General features: G+C 34.9%; 1 protein-coding gene across 2 annotated transcripts; it reads right to left on the bottom strand.

The window, feature by feature from the left end:
• Nucleotides 1-5,089: 5,089 nt before the first annotated feature.
• On the bottom strand, nt 5,090-11,758 carry LOC121257939 (nucleolin 2-like). 2 transcript variants are annotated; one of them, XM_041159224.1, is made up of 19 exons: nt 11,537-11,758; nt 11,386-11,434; nt 10,648-10,829; nt 10,403-10,534; nt 10,125-10,265; nt 9,091-9,207; nt 8,926-9,012; nt 8,709-8,831; nt 8,558-8,635; nt 8,325-8,450; nt 8,101-8,202; nt 7,619-7,693; nt 7,446-7,534; nt 7,259-7,376; nt 6,630-6,718; nt 6,430-6,517; nt 6,233-6,324; nt 5,548-5,855; nt 5,090-5,381 (listed from the first exon to the last, which is right to left on the bottom strand). In XM_041159224.1, the coding sequence occupies exons 1-19, from the start codon at nt 11,567-11,569 to the stop codon at nt 5,347-5,349; spliced, it is 2,064 nt and encodes a 687-aa protein (XP_041015158.1). In that variant the 5' UTR covers nt 11,570-11,758; the 3' UTR covers nt 5,090-5,346. The 2 variants fall into 2 exon arrangements, with proteins under 2 accessions (XP_041015158.1, XP_041015157.1); XM_041159223.1 differs by having other exon boundaries at nt 8,546-8,635; nt 11,537-11,757.
• Between the last annotated feature and the right edge of the window lie 7,825 nt (nt 11,759-19,583).

Here is a 19,583-nt window from a genome sequence, read left to right as displayed (position 1 = left end):
ATGCTCGCCCAAGCCCATTGAGAGTCCACCAGAGTAAGCCATCTAGTTTAAGACAAAAACCTACTTATATCACATCTGTAGTTGCATACACAGGCTTACTAGGCCCGTGCCACTAAGGCCGAGGGAAGGCAAGCAAGCTCAAGCGCTATGCCCACTCAAGCCCATCGTGAGCCCACAGGAGTAAGTTATCTAGTTTAGGACAAAAACCTATTTATATTACATCTCTAGTTGCATACACAAGCCTAGTCCTATTCCAACCACAAATCACCTAACCCAATCACAACTCCTAAGACAATCACATTTCCTAACCCAACTGAAAACCGTAGGTCGACCAAGACTCCAAGTCCCATTTGGACACCTCACTAGATCACAACAATAGAAGTTTCATTCCCTATGGACTTTCACTCTACAAAACTCTATTTATAGAACCCTAGGAGTCGACATACCCACTTTGCTACCGAAGTTGCGCCACAACCTTGTACCCTTTACAACCCACTTATTCGGCCACCACAACCTTGCCACCTCACACCGTGTGCCACCCCACTACCGTCATTAAGTCTCCTTGTTTTCCCTCACACCTTCTCACACACACATGCAACTGGTTGAGCCACATGCCCAAGCACTCACACACGCGCCAAGCACACCATCGACCACCACCATCATGACACCATGAACCTTAACGACTTCCACTATGTCCCAACCACCGAGGCTTGATGGAGTATCTCCTAAAATCATTTCAAGCCACATGGAACTAGGGTTATAAACCCTAGCCCTCTTGGCCTCCCCTTTCCTTGTGTGTCTCACTTTGCCTTAGGGAAATACTCATCCATTCACTAGATGCATTAAAACCATAAGTATACCATGGCATATTAGTATAAACTGAAAGGAGAGAGAGTTCATTCAGGACGAGGGTTAAACCAATGCGCATAACCCTAAAATTGAGCAAGTACTGCTTGGTGAACACTACACTAAGCAAGCCAGCGATCGGTGAGCATTTTACTGAGTAAACGTAGTAATAAGTGAGTAAGGTAGGCAATGAGCAGTGAAAACCATGGGACTTAGATATCCCAAGGAATCACACATGGAGCATATCACACATAATTTTGACAATTAAGAAAGCTCACACTATTGCGTAAAATATTATAGGTTCAGTTTAAAGATTTGGAGACACGCACGACTAGCTTAAATTATACAAGGATCAAGGAAAGTGACTATGATCATGCTCTTCTACACATCGCCTTATGGTAAACTATAAAGTCTCTTTTCTAAGTGCATATATGTAGAAAATGTTTCAAAAGTATATATGTATGTATGAGCCTTGTATTGGTAGCCCCTTTTCATGAACCCTAATTATGATCAAAGATGTTTTATGATTTAGAACAACATGACTATATGTGACTGAATATTATATAATATGACTATCTATTTTTGAAAGAATGAAAGGTAAGACAAGATTAAAGAAAAGAAAAGAAAAGGAATGGTGTGATTGCGTGTTTGATGAGCTTAATGAACTAGCCATATGAGGTTGAGAATGGTAACATGAGGCTAGGATGGATGACAATGTCGGAATGCATCACTGGCAGTGCACCTAGTGATGACCCATTCTTAAGGTTCGATTCTATTTCTCTAGCTACGGGTAGAACTACTGATCGCAAGGGTCGCTAACCCTAACAGGTAACAAATGTTTAATGATTGAGGTCGAGGATAAGAAAATTTTATTTTATCTATACTCACAGGTAAATACTTCATGTATGCTTAAAGGTAATATTTCTAAAAACTGCTAATGTTAACTGAAACCACATGTTTATATTATGTGCATTGCCTGATATGGTTTTTAATGAGCATTCGACTCATTTTTAATGGTTGTTAATGTTTTCCCCACCCAAATGTAGGGGTGGACGATACCATGATCGGTTTCTACTCCGGCTGATATTCGCTCTAACTCCAACTTTGGCAGAGTTGGAGTCAGAAAAATCTAAAATCAAAGTCGAAGTTACTCCAAAAATTTTTGTCGGAGTCACAACCGATGTTGGCTCTGACTTCCAAACTCTGACTCCAACTAAGCAAAAAAACTTTAATGTGATTTACTATCGCTTCTCCAAACAAAGAAAGAAAATTCTATATTTTTAGTGTATTTTTTGCCTGTCTCAATCTATCTATTTTTGTCTCTATCTTCTATCTCTGTTTGTCTTCTGTCTCAATCTTTCTATTTGCTTTTTATATGTTTACGTGCTTTGGGTTCAATTTTTAAATCACCATCCTTTGAGTTTTTTGAGTTGTTTTTTTCCCGGGGTGAGTGTTAGTTACTTTTTTGAGTTTTCAAATCACTGTTAGTTTTCGCTTTTTTGAGTTTCTTCCTTTTTTTGTTCTAGGGCCCCGTGAGCGATGATGTTGGCTTTTTTGAGTTTTCACTTTTCAAATCAATGTTAGTTTTCACTTTTTGGAGTTTTTCTTTTTTTTGGATCAATGGTTGTCAGTATTAGTTTCAAGGTACCAATCTCAACCGCTTGTTTATTTATTACATCAATGGCTTTAATTTGGATACAATGGTAACAGTGCACACACATATATATATATATAAATTACTTTTTGGTCTCTCAGTATCCATGCTCCTCTTCAACATTGAGTCTCTTCCCAGTTCCATTTCCTTTTTTTGCTTTTGTAAAGCCATCTTCCAAAGGAAGAAATGTACCAGAGTACATGTATACCATGCACTGAAATTCATCACAATGGCTTTAGCAATGTCAACGATGCCACCGTTCAATGGCGTCACAAACACAGCCAACCGATCATCTCTCTCTCTCTCTATTTATCATTCCAGAATGTTGCATTAATTTGTGATTTTATTTTTCAGTTTCTCTTTAGATTGAAAAATTATCTATCTATTGCTCTCCAATCACCCACCAACCATGCATCAGAGCATTGCCCAAACCATCTTTAGATGGGGCACAAAATCATCGCCATCTAATGACCACACACACGTGACATCGAGCCCATGCGCGGACACTATTGCATTTGCGTCGGCAGAACTCGAAAATGGAAATCTTAAACGATAGCACCAAAACCCTAAAACTAGTAAAAATACGAAATATAATATTTACAATCAGAGGTATGATAAATAAATAAATAAATAAACGTTTTAATAATAAATGTCTCTTTTTCCAAAGAAGTATACAACTTAGGAAATATCTATATCTAATATTACTCTAAAAATAATAACAAAAACAAAATTATTACAGGCTTTCTCATATCCAAATTTAAAAATTTATTTCTATTTCTATTAGAGAAATACTACAATTACAAAAAAGAACTTCATGTGAAACCTTAAATCTCTTTATAATAAAAATAAATTTACAAAATAATACAGCAAGTCAAATCGCATAATATTTTTGTGACTAAACTTTCTATTGTACTTTGAATACGTATGCATAATATTTTTGTAATTCCTATTGGCGTCGCTCTTAATATGTCAAAACTAGGGCTGTACAGAAAATTGCAAAACCGGCCGAGGCCGACTCAGACCGACTGCCGGAGCTCGAAACATGCCGAAACCGGCAAGGAACCGGTCGGCCGTCGATGATAAATCATCAAAACCGGCGTCGGCCGGTTCGGTTGCGGTTTGAACCAACAAAAAACCGAAAAACCGGCCGACGCCGTATATATATATTTTTAAATATATTCATTTATTAAACGATGCCGTTTCACTTAAATAAGTGAAACGACGTCGTTTTCATTTTAAAGTTAAAAAAATAAAAAAATAAAGCAAACGGCGGCGCCGTTTGGCATAAGTTCCAACTAGGGTATATTGTCCCCGAGCTGGCCCCAGCCCCCAGCCTCTCAGGTCCATTTCTAAGATTTCTTTCCACCTCCCTCTCTTAGACTCTCATTCCATCATTTCCAGTGACTCAGTCCGTGAGTCCATTTCGACGATTTCGGCAATCGGCGCTACTTCAGTGACTCAGTCCGTGAGTCCGTGACGCCGCATCGCCGTCCACGACTCCAGCCACTCACGGCTCACCGACGCCCAGTGGTCCACCGTCCAGCAGCGGCAAGACTTCCTCCGGCAAACCATAGAGAACCCGAGAGCCTCCACTCCATTTCTGTTTTTAGGTATGATTTTGAGATTTATTTATAAGTATTTTGTGTTTTTTTATTTAGAACCCGAGAATCAATTTTTGGATTAGGGTTTTTGTTTTCTGATTTGGTATTTCAATCTAGGGTTAGGGATTGTGTTTGCTTTGGTATTCCATATTCATTTATTTTTATTATTTAATTTAATTTGTTTTCATTATCCTAATTTATTAATATTGATAATTTGATTATTTGGTGTTTTCTTATAGAGTTAGAAGATCATACATCATAACTATTGATGATTGAAGAGTCGAAGACTGCAAACTGAAGAATGAAGATTTTTTAGATTTTATTCAAAAACAATTATTATTTGTTACTTAAGACAATTTAATTTTGTTTGTAATGTGTATTAAACATCTAGTGGAGTTTTTTTTATTTATCTAGTAATTAATAATTTAGTATATAAGATAATAAGACTATAAAATATAAGTAGTATATATGTAGTAGTTACTAGTTAATAGTTATTAGTTACTAATAATATATGCATGGCATGATTAAAATTAAAAAGAAATTGATTAAATTAATTAATTTTAAAAATTTTGGAAAAAAAAAATCTTTGTAGTAGATGATTTTGAATAACAAAATGAGCTCAAAAAAATATTGAATTAGGTCTTAAAATGGCCCAAACAGTACCAAAACCGGCCCAAACACAGTGGCCCAAACCCGACAACCGACCGTGCACCGGCCGGTAACCGAACCGGTCGGTTTTCATACCCGGATTCGGTCGGTTTCGGCCGGTTTTGAGACTCTAACAGAACCGACCGGTCGGTCTCGATTTGGGCTCAAAACCGAACCAACCGGTCGGTTTTTCAGCCCTAGTCAAAACTATTGATAGCATAATCCTACATATATATATATATATAATATATATACAACCAAAAAAGTATTTAACGCCATAAATTCCAAGCAGCAGTAGCAGCATCATCAGGCTTATATTCAACAGAATACCGAGTCCAGGTAATGAATTTGACCCTTTTTTATAAGTCATAGCAATAAATAGAAAATATCATAACTCAAAAAAAAATAGATGCGGAGGAGTTCAGGTAACCAACCAAATGCACAACTTGTTGCATTACAACGTTCTAAAGATCTATAATCAACTTCTTGCAGTCAGAACCATACACCTTCTAATCTTTTATATAAAATTACCAAAACTAGTAAACAAATCGCTTTCCATTTAACAAAATCGAAAGAAAAAGGCCAGACCGTCCTTCTTCACTCGTCACCATCATCAAACTTTGTCTTCTTTCCTGCATTAATACAAAACACGTCTGGATTCATTACAAACGTAGTGTTTAAACTTCCGCTACAGCTCAAAATGAAATAGCTAATATAGAAACATTTTTCAGGGGTTTTATCATATGGCTCAATGTGATGAGAGAAAACTCAGGCAAAGGAGAGAGAATAAACATTTACCAGTTCCAGCCAAGCTCGGCTTATATGGCGTTCCACGCCCTCTCCCACCACTACCAAAACGGCCCCCACCACCAAAACGGCCCCCACCCCCTCGAGCACCTCCACGTCTTCCACCACCAAATCGACCACCACTATCTCTACCACCACTCCTGCCACCGCCACTCCTCCCTCCACCACCTCTACCACCACCTGCACCATCACGTGGTTTTGCCTCTTCCACCATCAAGGAATAACCTCCCAGTTCAGATCCATTTAGCTCTAGGGCATTGCCCAAACCATCACCATTGTTGAAGTCTATGTAAGCAAACCTGCAATTGGTTTCATTACTTAGACCATAGACAACAAGACATTTCGGCAGTTCCAAGCAACAAGATCCAGTGAGTATCACAAAAAAAAAAAAAAAATCCAGTTTCAAGGTTTCTAAAAATACCAAATGAATAACAACCATTCAAATTATTAGAGCTCTGTTAAGAATAATAGTTTTTCAGGCAATATTTAAGTCTTTGATGAAAATTTTGATACTACAGCTGTAGAACAGGGTTTTTTTTTTTAATAGTGTCACTGTCCACAATCAAGGTGGATATTGTAACACCCAAATAGCTTATTCCTCGACATGCGCAAGCAATTTTTAGTGGAAGAAGGCAAAACAAAAGCACGAAAGAATGATTAGGGTAGAAGTACAAACCCCTTAATATCACCAGTATCATAATCTTTTGGAACGGACAACCTCGTAATCTCTCCACAAGAGCCAAAATGATTTTCCAGTTCACCCCTAATCTGTATAGTGTAATGTTGCAAGATTCATGAACTTAGTTAAAAATACACATCAGATTATGTATATAAAATGTATTTAAGTACAGTCAATGTGCCAAGCAAAAATACCTCATCCACCCCAAGAGATTTATCAAAACCTCGCACATATGCCGTATTGGTCTTTCCTCCCTTTTGGAATGAATTGCTACTCTCTTTGCTAAAATAGCAAAATGAATTCGTTAAATAACTGAATTAGGGCATTTGATGGCGTAGAAAACCAGATTTTTTTTTTGTTTTTTACAAGTAAAGGTGTAGAAAACTAGAAATACCTGTCGTATGGGGTATAGGCTCCCCTTTCACGAGCAAAATCAAGTCTTATAGCACGACCAAGCAAATCCTCACCATTCAATTCCATAGCCTGTGATGAAAATATAATGGTAATAACAGTAATCAAGAAGTATGCTCAAAAATACCATATCGACAAATCACCAGCTAAATTATATCAAACAAGCCAAACGGAAAGAGAGGAATATCACTTTATTCCCCAACAGTAATGAGGACTAGTGTATAGTTGTTGGCTTCATACTTTCTTTAAAAAAGCAAAAATGAAGTGGCTTGCTTTTAAGATGGGCAGTTGCCCAGTTCTCAGCTCACTTACCGTGGGCAATATCCATATAAATTGAATACAATAACACAATTACAATGCTTTAATTACAGAACTAGTTGCATCATTTACTTTTGCTTTTTTAGGATTAAGTTATGGAGAATTTTGTACAAGTTGATCTTTATATTAGCCACGGCAGGAGTCAGTTTTTAGGCTTCAAGGTCACATGTTCAAATACCAAATCATTACATATTTTCCTAGTAAACCTTCAAGTACCAACTTTAATGTGAACTAAACAATATGACCAAAAGCTACTTATCAAAAATAAAAAGGGACACAAGACCCAAAGCTTACCTTCTGTGCTGCTTCTGCACTGGCAAATTCAACATGCCCAAAGCCCTTGAACCTCCCATCAGCATCAGAAGAAAAGCGAATGTCAACAACTTCGCCGGCATCTTTGAAGAAGTTTTCACTGCATTGCTATATTGGTCAGATGCAAAACACCTAATAATCAATCACATTTTCAGTAAAAGGAACATACACATCTGCTCGCTCAACATTGAATGATAGGTTGCCAACAAACAGGGTCTTAGATGTATTCTGACCTAGAGGAGTAGCAGGGGTTTGTGGCTGCAAAAAATCACAGGGTCACCACAAAATATAAGGAAATTGATAATACAATCCCAAAGCAAAAAGGGCAAAATTGTCAATTACAGTTTTCTTTCCAGATTTCGAATCATTCTGCTTAGTCTTTGGTGAAACAGCATCAACCATTTCTACATCAGCGCCCTGTTCACAGAAGTTAAAGAGCTTGAACATTCATCATTACAAAAGCAATTCATATTCTAAGTATTTCACATAAAATAGTGCCAAATAGCTTAAGCATTGATAAAGCAAGCCCTAAAAACCACGTCTTATGGTTGCATGGTACTCCTTAGCCATTTGATTTACATAATTGAATGATCATGCTCCTAACCAATTGAATGTCACAATATAAATCACAATATCCCTAGACATTCAGTACAATTTGGTAACTGCAGGCAAGATATCTGCCCAAAAACACTCAAGCTGATTTCTGAGAAACCAGATTCAACTCAATTTAAAAAAAGAAAAAGAAAAAACAGATTCAACTTTAGTGGAGACCTTCAACCAAAGAAATATACAGCAGCACACAACTGGAGGGTGGATAACTTTACATTTTTGTTTGGAGTCTTAGAGGGTTCTTCATCAGACTCTTCTGTATCTTCCTCCTCAGATTCCTCCTCTAGAGTGCTTCCTTTCTTTGTGTCTTTAGCAGGCTGCAGGAATACAAATAAGCAATGTGAATAATACCCCAATACTAACAGCCAATGTAAAGGTAATGGACATTTGATAAGCCAATGTAAAGGTAATGGACATTTGATAAGCCAATGCTCTTTACCGTTTGTTTCCCCGAGGGCTTGTGATCATCTTCAGCATCACTATCCTCATCCTCTGAACTATCACTATCACTTTCTTCTTGAGACGTTTTTGCACTTGGTTTTCCACCAATCAAAGGAACCTTGGGCTGCAGCCAAAAACAGGCAGGGGGATTATCACATACACTGTAATTGAAAAAAAAGGGAGATCATGAAAAAAAATTATGCGAGTCGGAATATGCACCAAGACTTTCACATTTTTCTTTTGAGGCTCCTCATCGGATTCCTCAGAACTATCATCCTCACTATCATCTTTGTTAAGAACTTTTTTTACCTGTGGTCAAAACAAAAAGGTGGGTCAACTCATAATATCTCTGCAAGAACTATGACCTTCTCAACCTCCTTACCATTTGTTTACCAGCAGGCTTGATATCATCTTCAGTGTCACTGTCATCATCTGAACTATCACTATCACTTTCATCTTGAGCACTCTTAGCACTTGGTTTTCCACCAATCAATGGAGCCTTGGGCTGCAACAAAATACATACGGTCAAATTATCACAACTTTGCAATGGGAAACAATGAAGAACATGTAAACAAAATTATGCAAGCCAGAATATGTACCTGAACTTTCTTTTTCTCTTGAGGCTCCTCATCAGATTCCTCAGAACTATCATTGTCACTATCATCTTTGTCAAGAACTTTTTTTACCTGTGGTCACAAAGAACAAAAGTGGATCAGATCACAAAAATGGATCCTCAAATGCTTGTAACTTCTCCCCCTCTTTACCGTTTGCTTCTCTGAGGGCTTGCTATCATTTTCAGTATCACTGTCATCCTCCTCCGAACTATCACTTTCCTCTTTAGTGGCTTTTGCACTTGGTTTTACAACTGAAGGAATCTTGGGCTGCAGCCAAAAAAATTACAGTGATAATCACAAAAAACTACATGAGCAAACAAAGGATTGACCAAACCTACGCATAACATTTGCACACATATAGGTATGAAGTCTCAAACACTACAAGCCAGTTAAATATCTTCTTTTTTTCTTGTTAGCATCTTATATATTATCATGTTTTCGGATCCACATGTAAGGTCAGTCATGTCATATTTTACTCCCATAAATCAAGTAACAATAAACTACAATCTTCTGCCAAGGCCCAAGATTAATACATCAACAACACTTAGAAAGGGATGAACTACTCAATACAAAATTTGGTCCTCGAGGCTATCGTATGTTATGCAACTTTGTGGCAGCAAGACAGACCATAAATTGATCAAATCCACACCAAGCATATATATCATAGGTATCCATGTCCCAAAATATACAAAATTAACATACAAGCCCGTTAATTTTTTTTTCTTAGCATCTTATATTTAAGAAATTTTCTCATCCATAAGTAAGGTCAGTCATCTCGTTTTACTACCAAAAACCCAGTAAGAGTCCATTAGAATTAACCGACTGACCTAAAATTACTACAAAAACAATGGACCACAAGTCAATATCTAAGAGTCATTGGTCTAACAATGCCAATTGCACTCAGATTCGTCCTTCCATGCTCCTTGTTCAACAAAAAAGATTTTTCCTTCATAGCTTATATGTTCAACATTTCCAGTATTTCAGTGATACAAAACTCAATTTTTTTAAATAATTTACACAGCTTCAGAAAAAATTATGGTCCACCGTCCAAAAAACCTCCAAGCACAAGATTCATTCAGAATTTTTCTTTTTTTTATAAAGAAAGAAACATGGTCTTGCTTGAGGAGTAATATTGTCACATTAAAGAACAAAATGGTAAAATCATATTAGTTTCTACCCTATACCTCTTCCTCTTCTGACTCTGTCTCATCTGAATCTGAACTATCACCCGAGTCATCTTTCTTCTTCGGAACAGATACTGGACCATTCTTGGCAGCAGCTGCAGGCAACTTTTTTGATAAGGCAGTTACCTTAGCCTTTGGACCCTACAAAGGAGAAAATTTCAATTGTTGGAATATGCATCCAGATATTTAAGACCATATTCTAAACAGCAAGAATGATCAGAAGGTGCAATTCACGAGTGAAAATATTCAGTGCCCTTGGAAGTAATTCGTGTACTCACTTTATCATCATCAGAATCAAGTGAAGAATCTGAATCCGAAGAATCCGAACTGCTAGCCTCCTTGCCTTTCTTAGCAGGGGCAACAGCAGTACCATTTTTAGCAGCAACGGCCAGTTTTTTTGGAGCAGGCTTCTGAGACAAAAGATGACATGAAAATTAGTTTCTACTGATTCAGCGAAGGACCTTGATTCAGCAAAAAATTAGAAATATCCAAAACTGCAAAACTAAATATTTATATAGTTAACCTCTTCTTTTTCAGAGTCCGATGAAGAAGAATCATCAGAACTACTTGTTTCCTCTTTCTTTTTCTTCTTTTGCGTCTTCACTTCACTCTTCAGTTTCTGAACAGTCTGCTCTACAGCTTCATCTCTTTTCTGCCTCTTAGCACTGAGTTGCTTCTCCAACTCATTTACAGCTTCCCTCTTGCCTTGAATAACATCAAAAGCCCAGTATATCACAATCACATTCAAAATAAAAAATGTATAAAATCTTTAAATAAAAAAGATACACGAAATGCATCACCAAAACATAAGGTAGATCGCGTTTCTACCATACAAACTCCACAAAGCAAAACATACTTAGCATACAGTTCAGTGTCAAACCATTAGTATCAGACTAAAGCGTTACCATTAATAAGAAAATTTATGTTTTCTCAGTAAGCTGAGTTAGAGAGAGAAATTCGATCGACTAGGATCGAAAGAAAATAATAAAAGCGTTAATTTGTTTGGATAAGTAATAAATTTCATTGAAAAACGCAGCACAGTTCCATAGAAGTGATAAAAACCCGTTAAGTTTTACAGTACCCAAAACAATAACTGAAAACACATAAGCTTTCTTAAAATAATATCACAGAAAAGATTAAGAAAATCGAAGCGCATACCAATAACTTTTTTTTTTTATAAGTAAGCGCATAAAAATAAAATTCCACCATACACAAGCAAGAACGCAGAAAAAAAAATATCACCACTACAAAAAAACTGTACCTTTTTTGGCAGACTTAGACGATGGGACTACAGCAGGAGCTGCGTCGACCTACAAAATGAAAGTCGAAACCAATTACAGATAAACTAATACGAGCAAAACAAACTCACGTACAGACTACAGAAAACGAAAAACAAAGGCAGAGAAGCGTACCTTGGGGATCGATTTCTTGCTTGACTTGCCCATTTTAGGGATGAAAAGGAAGTGAAAGCTAGCTGTTGAAAGAGAAAGAGATGGAGAGGAGAGAAGAAACCAAAAGGGCTTTTGCAAAACCCTAGTTGTGGTGGAAGGTTGAGTTAAAGTGAACAAATTGCACTTATATAGGTCGGGGGATTCGGTTCACGGTTGTTTGAGGAATGAGGAGGGCGGGTTAGGGTTTTAGCATGAACGCGTTCACTTGTTTTTCGAGTCGCGGCGCTTCCATCCGCACCGTCCACTTGCATGTTCATCGTAGGGTTAGGATATTTTTTGGCCAAGAGACCTAAATTAGCAAAAACTCAAAAAGAGATGAGACTCTGGCGGACGACTATATATAATAATAGATCGGGTCGGGTCGTTATAATAATAGTGAAGTGATTTGTAAATTATAGTAAAATGATTTGAATTAATATATTTTATTGAGTTTTAGAAAATAAGAGAAAAAAATTAAATAATAATATTATAAATTTAAAATATTGTTTGAATATAATTTTTTAATATAATTTTTATTTTAAAATTTGAAAAAGTGTTATCTTTTCAAACTATTTAAATATGTACTGATAAATTATTTTTTATATTTTGTTTAAAAATTTGAAAGAATTGTAATGATTAGATAAAAAAGATGAAATTTGAAATTTTAAAGTATTTTGTATTTGAGTGTTGTTTGGAAAGGAAATTATGAAAACTTTTGAGTGATCTCATCTTTGTGTCTAAGTATTGTCATAAAGTATCTCAAATTTTTGTAAATAGTGAAATAGTTTGAGTGAAGATGTTTTATTAAATTTTGAATTGAAAAGTATTTTATGTTTAAATGATGTTTCATAATGGAATTTTGAGAAATTTTGAAAATTTTATGAATTTTCATTAGTATCCAAACATGCTCAGTACAAAATTTACTTTAGCAATTTTGTTGAAATTATCCAAATGTCCATGTGTTGTAACACAAAGATCTACCAATTTATTAGACAAATTAGTCATCAATCATACATTTATTTAATAATTAAGCTATAACAGAAAGTAAATAAATTGCATAACACCAATATTGGTAATAAATGGAAACCCTTTAAAGAATTCTTTAAATATAAAACCTTATGTGGCAGTCAAACTCAGAAAAATCAATTTTTTCATTTGAAAATCAATTACAAAACATTTGTCAAGAGTTCGGCTAGCATTAGGTAACTAAGATGATAAAATTTATCTACTGATGGAGCGCTTTTCTGACGGGATGCTGATACTTAGCACTTAATCTTTTCAACAGTAACAGTTTCCCATTCAAACTCTTCTTTAGATAATTACAGAATTATTAGAACTCGATTTTCATACTCACGACTTATCTAAAACATTTCCTATAAGTTTTAGATAAACTCAAAATAGTCATAGCCAAAATCAAAGTATTTTATATTCATTCAAATTACAAAAAAAAAAAAAAAATAAGATAAACTTTATCATCTAAGTTATCTAATCCTAACCAAACTCTTCCATTTATACTTGTAATTGGGTGAAGAACATCAAACAACTTTCATGTTGAATAAAGACTAGGATAAGGAAAATTTGTCAAAAGTTAACAATTTTGTTTGAAAATATCAAAATTAGCAAAATCTTGTGAGTGGGTGGGGAAACACTCGGAATCCGGAAGTGGGAGCAAGGGTCTACTACCTTCAATAGATAATGCTAGGAATTAAAATTTTTCTGTATACATGCATGAATAATAATACACTTAAAACTCTTTTATAACTATTTTACAATTTATTTTCAAATAAACAATGAAATCATGCTGCTCGTTGAAAAATAAGTTTTAATATTATAAAACTACCTTTTATTTCTAAGTAGAATTGTAAACTAATTATAAGATAGTTGTAATGTTATTATTTTCCTATATGTATAATGATCAGTTGCTTTGACTGTTGTTGTATATGAAACATGGAGCCCTAATTTGATTGCATTTGAAATTGAGATTTGTAGGAGTATATTGTATATTTATCTTTTGCATTTTTTTTTTAATTTTCGTTATAAGTTGATTATTATTTTCTGTTTTTTACTTATAAATTGTATTGGCAAATTGGCAATTACTTAATTCTAAATGAGAAATAAAGAACAAATAATTAAACTCAAAAAACAAATAAACGTTTAATTTATTATTTTTATCTTTCTATTTAAATATATACATATTAATATATAAATATGTGTTGAGTAGTGAAAATATATATTTGGGTAGTGAGAATACATAAATACATAAATATATACGTTTGGGTAGTGAGAATACTTGAGAAGTATTGAGAATATTTGTGAATAGTTATAAGTAGAGATTGAAGTGAGTTTGTGGGTTTCATTGAAAGTATTTTAAGTTGTTTGGATGTGTGAAGTATGTTGAATTGTTAACTTTTGGATAGGTAGTTGAAAAAGGTGTGGATTCCATAAATATTATAGTGATTTTATTATAGTGATTTTATAATATTAATAAATATTGTAGTGATTTTATTTTATTTTTATATAATAATGATAAATATTATAATGATTTTATTTTTATATATATAATAGTGATAAATATTATAGTAATTTTATTTTTTATTTTTTATTTAGATATTATAGTGATTTTATTTTTTATTTATGTATAATAGTGATAGATATTATAGTGATTTTATCTTTTATTTATATATAATAGTGATAAATATTATAGTGATTTTATTTTTTATTTATATATTATAGTGATTTTATTTTTTATTTATATTTAATAGTGATAATATTATAGTATTTTATTTTTTATTTATATATAATAGTGATAAATATTATAGTAATTTTATTTTTTATTTATATATAATAGTGATAAATATTATCGTGATTTTGATTTTATTTTTTTATTTATATTTAATAGTGATTTTATTTTTTATTTATATATAATAGTGATAAATATTATCGTAATTTTATTTTTTATTTATATATTATAGTGATTTTATTTTTTTATATTTAATAGTGATAAGTATTATAATGATTTTATTTTTTATTTATATTTAATAGTGATAAATATTATAGTAATTTTTGAAAAGATTTTGGTATCAATTGTTTTGACATGTAGAATATTTTTAATAGTACAAAAATACTTAAAAAGTGAAGAGGTATGTTGGCTACGCAGACCCCCTCATGTCATGCATCCCGTGTCTTTCGGTTTTAAATTATACACTTTCAGTTTTTTGGTATTTGTCATTGCACCCGAAATGGAAGGTTTATTTCTACGTGGCTCTCACTCAGGTTTATTTTTGGTATTAAACCATTTCACCATGTGAAGCGAAGCAAGCATCTCGGCAAGCTGCACGTCTAACACCCAAACCAGTAAGGCAACCACCGTAAACGACAGGCACCAAGCCCAAAGCCCCACCGCACTACAACCACCACCACTACCTTTAGTTGGAAACCCGAAACCAGCCGTGAACCCACAAGGGGAGTCACCGTTGCACCATTACCACGATCAAACCGAGAGCCTCTGTTTTAGGAGGACAAAAACAGAACTATTATGTTCATCGAGATTGGAAGATAATCCAAAGCATGGAAAATAATAGTAAAAGCAACATTAAGTGAGGCGACACGCTCTGTTTTAGGCAACCAAAACAGGGCATTATAGGAACGTCACAATTGCACCGGTTCTCAGAACTTTTCAAGGATAAAAACTGATCAATTCGCGGACCAAAAGAAAGTTTATGGTGAGTGGGTTATAGTGGAGAAATTTAAAGCGTGTGGGTTATATATATATATATAATATATATATATATATATATAACGGTAGTAAACCTGTAGACTGTTATGAACCTGGACACTCCATATATATATATATATATATATATATATATATATATATATATATAACAGCGGAAACAAAGAAAAGTTGAAGCTGACTGAAGAAGAAGAGAATGAAGGAGATGGAAAAAACAAGATATATTGCACAATTTAAATTATGCAAGCACAAAATAAACAGGCGGTTAAACCGGCCATATGCATGAATGCGTATGCAAAATTAGTTATAATAAACATATAAGCTTTATTAAAATTAACAAGCTTAAAGTAATTACAGGTGCAAGGTAGTGCAGGTTTGCACTTACAGAAATTAGGGTAATTAAGGAGACTCAAGAACAGAGTAGAGAGGGACAGAAGTTTTCTCTCAAGTGAGTTCTGGTTTTTTGAGTTCTGCCTTAGCTCAGAACAAGGTCCTCCTTTTATAGCGTTAGGAGTTCCTGTTTACAATTATTAAAGTAAAACAGTAAATTAATCCGTGAGTGAACAGTGAGAACTGTTTAGTCACGAGGCTCATGGTGTCATCATTATGTCCTCCAGCTGTCCTCGTGGGCGGCTGCTTTGGGCGCAAGACGACAAATTAGAATTCGGTCGACTCTATGTCTTCCAGCTGTCTCTGTAGGCGGCTGCTTTAGGCACAAAGTGACAATTATCTCAAAGAGGACTATGGTCGGTCTTCTTTGAACTCAAGTAGTAGCCAATCATCTTCCAGCTTTGGAATGCCTTCTGAATCATGACCAAATATATTACTGTATGAAGCCTCTGAGGATGCTTCTGAATTCTCGTCGTTTTCAGAATTATCACTTGTAGACTTAGACAGTTGCTGCTCCAACAATTTTATAAAATCCTTTATACCGAGTCTGTTGAGGATATTATCTTTAGCAGACTTGGAAGATTTCTTTGAGGATGAACTTGTGACTTTTCCTCTTGATGAAGCAGTTGGTGAATTAGGGGCCCGATCTATCAAGGGATATTCGGGGATTGGTGAACCAGATTTGATTGCTGGGAATTCCTTCTTGTCTTGGAGATCAGGAACGACTTGAGGGAAATCTTTAATCATCTGGTTAATCACTTTTTCAGTATATCCGAACCTGTCCCACCATTTTGTGAAATAAGTTCGGTCAATTATATCAGCATTATTTTCATAAGTCCATTTAAAGATCCACGGTAGCTTGTAGTTCTTGCAAAAATGGAGCCCATAAGGAAACATCTGTGAATGCCGGTTCAGTTTTGTACCAGCAACTTGTTGATAAAATATAAAAGCTCTGGCGAGCTGCTCAGGGAGATTCTACGGGATTAATCCAAATTGGTCCCACCATTGGAGAAACCAGTAAGGAAAAGTTCCTTTGAATCTTGTATCAAAATTGATGAATCACGAGTGGCTCATATCTGGTACCTGGAAAAACATGAAACGTCTCCAAGCAGTTATGTAATCAAAATAATTATAGCTCAGTGCAGAGTCTGAGAGTCTTTTGAGAGTCCATGGGTTTGTTCCCCATTCGGCCTCAGTCATGACTCGAAGTATATAAGCACTGTGGTAAATTAATTTGGTGGAATCATTCTTATGACAAGAGAGTTGGTGAGAATCAGAATACTGGAATAATACTGGAGATTTTTGGAGGAATCTTCAGGTATCCAGTGGAAATTAGGGGGGAAATAGGAAGAGGCTATTTTGAACGGATCTGTTAGATTAGAACGGTTAGGTTCTATGTGAAACAGATGAGTATAAATGGCTTCTTCAAATATTCAGATTTTCCTTTTGGGAGGAAAAACTGGGGAGTAATCAAAGTAGGACCTTTTGATGCAATTGCTTTCGCATATGGATCAAAAGGTGTAGAAACCGTAGACGCAAAGGTCGTCGGTTGCACAATTTTAGCAAGAGGTGTGAACCTATTGGCAATATCCAGTGCTGTTAAGGAGGCACTGGGCACAATGGAGGATCCAGACTCATTTTTGATGAGTTTTATACTGGGTATTGGAGGTGGGGGGTTCACTCTCTGTTTCTCTTTTCCTTTCTTCTTGCTTACGCTCATGGTTGAGTGTCTGCAAGAATTCTCTGGTAAGAAAATCAGGGATAGAGTTATCAGTACCTTTGATGTATTCAATATCAAAATCAAAAACACTTAAAATACCTTGCCATCGTGTAAAAATATGATTTGATGCAATGTTTTGAACATCTTGTTCTAAAACAAATTTAGCACTCATGCAATCAATGCGAAGTAAAAACTTCTTGTTTAATAAATCAGACTGGAATTTAGAAATACATAGTACTATAGATAAAATCTCTTGTTTAATAGTACTATATTTTTCTTGTGCAGAATTCCAGGTTCCAGAATGCAAGCGAACAATTTGTTCATAAGAACCTGGTGAAACAGATTGTTTCAGAATGCCACCATAACCAATGTTTGAGGCATCTGTTTCAACTATTTTAAATGAATCAGAAGTGGGGATACCAAGGCACGGAAGAGTCTTGACATGTGCATTGATTTTCCTCACTATTTTAGTGTGGATTTCTGTCCAAGGAGGAGGATTGGAAAGAAGTCGTTTGAACAAGGGGCGACATTGTTTCCTCATATCCTTGTAGAAATCGGCAACATAATTAAGAGATCCTAAAAATCTCTGTAATTGATTTTTGTCAAGAATGACATCAGGGAATTTGTCGGCAAAATCAATGGCTCTTTGGATAGGCATGATTTTCCCTTCAGAAATATCATAACCAAGGAATCTGATCTTGGTTTGGAATAGTTTGATCTTTTTCGCAGAAACGACAAGACCATTGAGTCTAATGATGTCTAGAAACGAATTCAAGTGTTTCCAATGTTCATCAATAGATTTAGAAAAAACAAGGACATCATCTATGTAGACGATGGTAAAAGCAGTAAACGAGTTGAAAATATCGTTCATGATATGTTGGAACTCACTAGGGGCATTTTTGAGACCGAATGGCATCACATTCCATTCGTAATGACCGAAGGGGGTTACAAAAGCTGTTTTATACCGGTCTGACTCGGCTATATGGATTTGCCAAAACCCAGATTTGAGGTCAAATTTGGAAAAGACTACAGCATCACTCAACCTATGAATTAAGTCATTTTTGTTGGGAATAGGGTACCTAATCCACTGTAAGACTTTGTTCAAGGCTTCGTAATTAATGACTAGACGAGGGGTGCCTCTTTCTAGCTCAGCTTTTTTCCGGACATAAAAGGCTGGACAAGACCAAGGGGACTTGCTTTTCCTAATTATGTCTTTTTCTTCTAGATCTGCAATTTCCTTTTTGCATAATTCTAAAGTCTGACTATTCATCTGAATTGGTCTGGCTTTAGTGGAGATTGTGTTTTCATCAAAAATTTTGATATACGGAAGAGAAACGATGTGTTTCTTCCTATGCCAAAAAACATTTGGTAAATCAGAACAAACATCGAAAACAAGACGTTTGTTAAAATCATCATTTTTTGAAATCAAAATTGGCGAAGATAATTGTTCAGAAATCTTTTTATATCTTATTTCCTGTTGGAGGAAATTCAGATGCATTTGTTTTGCAATAAGTAAAGATTTCAAACCTTTATCTTGATCAATCTCTTGACGAGATGCAAATTTGAATTTGACCTTTTGACCAAAAGGGTCGGTAGTAATACCATCCTTTTCAGTCAAAAAAGGATATAAAGCAGAAATGAATGGAATGCCTAAAATCACTTTGTCAGACATGTTTTTGACTAAAACAGAAGGGATTTTAAAGCAAACATTATTTTGACAAACATGAGCGTTGTTAAGCTCATATGTAATTTTCATTTGAGATCCATTTGCAGAAAATAATCTCTCAGAAGATTTTTCAAAATATTTGCCAGGAATGAGTCCTTTCTGAATACAATTCAGGTCTGATCCGGAATCAATCATAGCTACAACAGAAAATTGAAAATCATGGGCAACCACGATGGTGACCCTTGAAAACCATTTTGGAGGAATGGTATGATGGATTAAACAAATCTGGTTATCAGCAGTTAACTCATGTTGGCTTGAACCAGAATCATTTGTTTGCTCTTTGTCAGAAGGGATATCCTGATCAAGTTGTTTATCAATTTTAAATACTAAAAATTCTTGTTTTAAAATCTCATTTTCAGACTTAAGGTTGTTAACCTCAGATCTGAGTTCCACGATTTCTTTTTTAACAAGATTTATTTCGTGTTGCAAATCATTTGTAGAAATTTCCTTGGATTTTTTC

Source organism: Juglans microcarpa x Juglans regia, chromosome 3S (genome assembly GCF_004785595.1).
Source record: "Juglans microcarpa x Juglans regia isolate MS1-56 chromosome 3S, Jm3101_v1.0, whole genome shotgun sequence".
Classification (NCBI taxonomy): Eukaryota; Viridiplantae; Streptophyta; class Magnoliopsida; order Fagales; family Juglandaceae; genus Juglans; species Juglans microcarpa x Juglans regia.
This window is presented reverse-complemented; position numbering and strand designations above follow the sequence as displayed.

Excerpts from the sequence above, each read along its gene's own strand:
- LOC121257939 (XM_041159223.1), bottom strand. The coding sequence starts at position 11,569 with ATGGGCAAGTCAAGCAAGAAATCGATCCCCAAG. Across the intron at positions 8,203-8,324 it reads AGCCCTCGGGGAAACAAACG|CCTGCTAAAGACACAAAGAA; the intron begins GTAAAGAGCATT and ends GTATTCCTGCAG. Across the intron at positions 6,719-7,258 it reads GTGCAGAAGCAGCACAGAAG|GCTATGGAATTGAATGGTGA; the intron begins GTAAGCTTTGGG and ends TTTTCATCACAG.